Raw genomic sequence first — 3,696 nt, 5'->3', positions numbered from 1 at the left:
CTGATCTCCCTCCACCACCTGTGACTCAGCTGTGTGACTGGGGTGTAGGCTGGGCTCTTCCTATTCATCACAACCTCAGCCATCCCCTGGGGAATGTTTTCTCTCTCACTCTGCTGGCGTACCAGATTTTGGCAGCGGCCATCGCGCCTGGGTCCCAGCCTGCCTGGCGCCATCCTGGGTAACGTGTGTCTCGCTGTGTCCTCACCCTGGTTTCTGTCTGAGATGGGTGCCCTTGTTGGAGGAGCCTCTGCTGGGTCGGGGCTCCAAGCGCAGGGGCATCGGGGGGGAGTGAGGCTGGAGGTTGTCGTGGGCAACCAGAGATCGGAAGGCAGGAACTTTCCAAAGGCAGGAATGAGTTGTGAAGCGCTCGGCTGCCTACAGGAATGACAGCTCCTCTTTCCTGGGTCCCTGAAGGGAACCTTGTCCATGCTGGAATGGGGCTGAGGTGTCCCTAAGAGATCATTTCCTGCAGGTGCTGGGGGAGGGCTTTACTCCCAGGCCTCACTGCATCGTGGGGGTGGGGAAACCAGAGCTCACAGAACTCACCCCCAGTGTCCCTAGAGGAGCCACTCTTCACCTTGTGTCCTCACATCCTGACGCCAAGATGGCTCTCTCTTTTCCGGGAAGTCCCACGTCCCCCTCCCTCTGAACGTGCATGTAAAGATTAATTATCAAAGCCTTGGAGAAAACTTGGCGTTGTAGAAATGCCTCCCACAGAACATTACAGGCAGGAAATAGTGATGATGACATTGACCGCAACCACCAAACTCAAATTCATTCTCTGTCTCCTTATCTCTGCCTTGTCCCCTCCCTCTCATGAACTGCATGAGAATTGTGACTTGTGAATGGGCTACTCGCCCCCCTCTCACTTGTGTCTGAAACCAAGCCTGGGCCCTCGAAGGTGCTGAGTGGACAGGAGCTCTGGAATGAATGACCGCGATGAGAGACGGGCGACGGGGACAAGCGCCCTGCGGAGGGGGAGTCCCAGGGCCCCTCCAGGCCTTCCCCGTGGTCTGTGTCACGAGCCACCCCGGCACCTTCCCCACACATCCCCTCCTTTCCCCAACCCTTTCAACCTGGAATTTCCAGTATTTGAAACCTAGTCTCTTTCACCTGAATGCCCTGAGCTGTGGCTTAGTGAGCAGCTCCTGGTCTGGGGCTGTGAGGTTGGAGCTGACACCACCCCCCGTCCCCCACCCTGCCCAGAAGGATGTAAGAGGTTGGCATCATGCAAAAGAAAGTGGGGAGAGGAGAAGACTCATAGGATGCAATAAAAACTCTCTGGTGGATCCATTGTGGACCAACATGGATGGCACCAAGGCACACCGTGTGCCATCCTGTTTGTTGATCCGTATGTGAGGCTGGGCGTGAGTGGGAGGCATTTGGAGAGAGTATCATGGTGGGAGAACGGCATCATGCTCCCCTGTTGCCAAAGGAGGCTGTCTCAATTTTCCTGACTTCAAGGCCCAGCACGTCTCTGCAGGCCAGGACAGAAGACAGGAGACAGATGACATCACCCCCATCCGATAAAAGCACCTGCTGGAAGCTGCAGACCTTCCTCTGACTTTGCAGGCGCTGACAGAGTGACCCAGAGCCATGACTGCCCGATGCTACATCCTGGGTAAGGAGGACCCACCGCCAGTTCCCTCAGAGCCCGGCCCCGAGCTCAGCCACCCCCGGCCCCACCTCATCGTCCTCCTTAGCGCCAGGCCTTCGCTGACCCCCATCCCCAGTCACACCCGTGCACGTCTCGGATTCACTTCTGAATCTCATGCCCAACGCCACACATGTCCCTCTGCCCCTCCCAACGCAATCTTCCACCTTCCACGCGGGTCCTCCCCGCAACAAGCCAGAAGCTCAGCCCCTGAGGGCCTCACAGCACCTGGGCCTCCTGCTCTCAGCTTCTGCCCAGGAAACACCCACCTCCCCCAACCCTACACCTGCTTCTCCCAGAGTCCTGCCAGCACCCTCCCCCTCCGCAGGTCCTTATACAAACCCCCTGAGCACAGGGCACGGGGGCCGCCCTGCACCGCTCCCAGCCTCCCCCTGAACTCCGTCAGCCCAGGGGCCCCTCAGACCTGCCGGGCCCCAGGCTGGGCTCCCGAGGTGGACCCACGGCTCCCCTCCAGCCGCACCTCACCCGTCTCCTCTCCCACAGCTGCCTCGGCTGCTCTCTGCGTCGTCACCCTCCTCTGCGCACATGGAGTCCCAGGTGAGCCCAGAGGGACATGGACACGTGCGGGTGGGGGGCAGCTCCCAGAGCGCCCCAGGCTGGGCCCCGCCTGCCCAGCCGTCCGGGCCAAACCGGCTGTGTCTCCTCCAGTGTCTCCCACGGCCGCTCACCTGCTGCTCTGCCAGTCATATACAACATGTGGAGACCAGCTCTATGACCCCCAACAGCACTGCTGCTATGACAACGCTGTGGTGCCCTTGAGCAGGACCCAAAAGTGTGGGAACTGCACCTTCAGGGTCTGCTTCGAGCAGTGCTGTCCCGGGTCACTCGGATCCCCGGAGACCTTCGTGGTCAAAAGGAGAGGCCAGTGTTCCTCGGCCCGGTGTGCGGACGACAGGGTTTGTTCCAGGTGAGGTCCCGGCTCCTTCACAGGGAGAGGGCGTGCAGAGGCCGGGGTGGGTCTGGATGCCTGGTCTCTCCATGACGCCGCCGCCCTGCCGTGGTCTCGGTGTCCCCCTGTCCCCGTCCTCCTGCTCTGTTCATCCATCTCTCCTCCCCCTCTCTCTGTGTTTTTATTTCTCTCTCGCCCTCTTTCCGCTCCTCTGCCCATGTTCTCTCCGTCCCTCCATTTCTCGTCCTCTCTCTCTGCAGTGTCAGCTGACAGAGGACCGGTGACCAGCTGACCTCCGGATTCGGCTTCCCGAACGGGCCCAGAGACAGGGCCGCGGTGCTGACCGAGTTCTGGCAGGTGGATTGGATGTTTGGCGACAGGAGACACTCAGCTTCCATCACTCTTCTTATTCTTTCTCCTTTAGCAATAGATCTGTCCAATCTGGGGGACCGGTCCTCTTTCTATGATTCTGGCCAACCTTGGGAGGTTATGTTGCTGTCGGAGGATCCCGACACCTAGAGCCAGAGTCAGGAAGCGGAACCCCAGGCCCTGGGGCCCCCTCGCTGGGGCAGCTCATTTCTTTGGGTCACTTTCTCTACCTGGTGGAAACACAAGGCACTTTACAAGCTGTGCAATTTCCCACAAACTGTCCTGGCTCATGAACGCTTGGGAAGGGTCATCAACGGTAGACAGGGGTCCTTTACGGGGATTCCAGAAGCCGCAAGGTATCTCCACTTTTGGCAAATATAATCAAATTTCACCATGATCTGCTTGCTTCACTAATAAAAATTCCACCCAATCACAGGGCTCTGGTTCTTGATTCGACTTCACCAGCACATGTGGCAGGGACAGGGGCGCGATGCACAGGGAAGGAGGGGGCTGTAGCTCTGGATCTGAGTGACATCCCCCACCTCTCCCCCCAGCCCCCGCACACACACCTTTCTCCAGTCACTGGAGGGAAGTCCTGGCTGCCTTTCCCCTTGGCGGGCAGCGGGCGCGTGCAGCACGGCTCTGAAAGTGGGCCAGCGAGGAGTCCCCGGCATGGGGGACGGAAATGCGCCTGTCCTACAACCCAGCCTAGGGCTGCACAGCCTGCCTGCCACTGCCAGGAGGAAGTTGTCGTTTGCGAGGC

The 3,696-nt window shown here is 59.5% G+C and overlaps 1 protein-coding gene across 1 annotated transcript; it reads left to right on the top strand.

The window, feature by feature from the left end:
* Positions 1–1,596: 1,596 nt before the first annotated feature.
* On the top strand, positions 1,597–2,834 carry LOC129082680 (insulin growth factor-like family member 1). Its single transcript, XM_054588395.1, has 4 exons — positions 1,597–1,621; positions 2,159–2,212; positions 2,324–2,582; positions 2,825–2,834. Exons 1-4 carry the CDS (start codon positions 1,597–1,599, stop codon positions 2,832–2,834), a joined length of 348 nt encoding a protein of 115 aa, XP_054444370.1.
* The last annotated feature ends 862 nt before the right edge of the window (positions 2,835–3,696 follow it).

The sequence above is a fragment of the Pteronotus mesoamericanus genome, unplaced genomic scaffold (genome assembly GCF_021234165.1).
Source record: "Pteronotus mesoamericanus isolate MK-2021 breed Mesoamerican mustached bat unplaced genomic scaffold, CSHL_Meso_final scaffold_137, whole genome shotgun sequence".
Taxonomy (NCBI): domain Eukaryota; kingdom Metazoa; phylum Chordata; class Mammalia; order Chiroptera; family Mormoopidae; genus Pteronotus; species Pteronotus mesoamericanus.
The sequence above is the reverse complement of the archived record's forward strand: the minus strand, read 5'-3'. Positions and strand labels throughout refer to the sequence as shown.

Excerpts from the sequence above, each read along its gene's own strand:
- LOC129082680 (XM_054588395.1), top strand. The coding sequence starts at position 1,597 with ATGACTGCCCGATGCTACATCCTGG. Across the intron at positions 1,622-2,158 it reads TGCCCGATGCTACATCCTGG|CTGCCTCGGCTGCTCTCTGC; the intron begins GTAAGGAGGACC and ends CCTCTCCCACAG. Across the intron at positions 2,213-2,323 it reads CTGCGCACATGGAGTCCCAG|TGTCTCCCACGGCCGCTCAC; the intron begins GTGAGCCCAGAG and ends TGTCTCCTCCAG.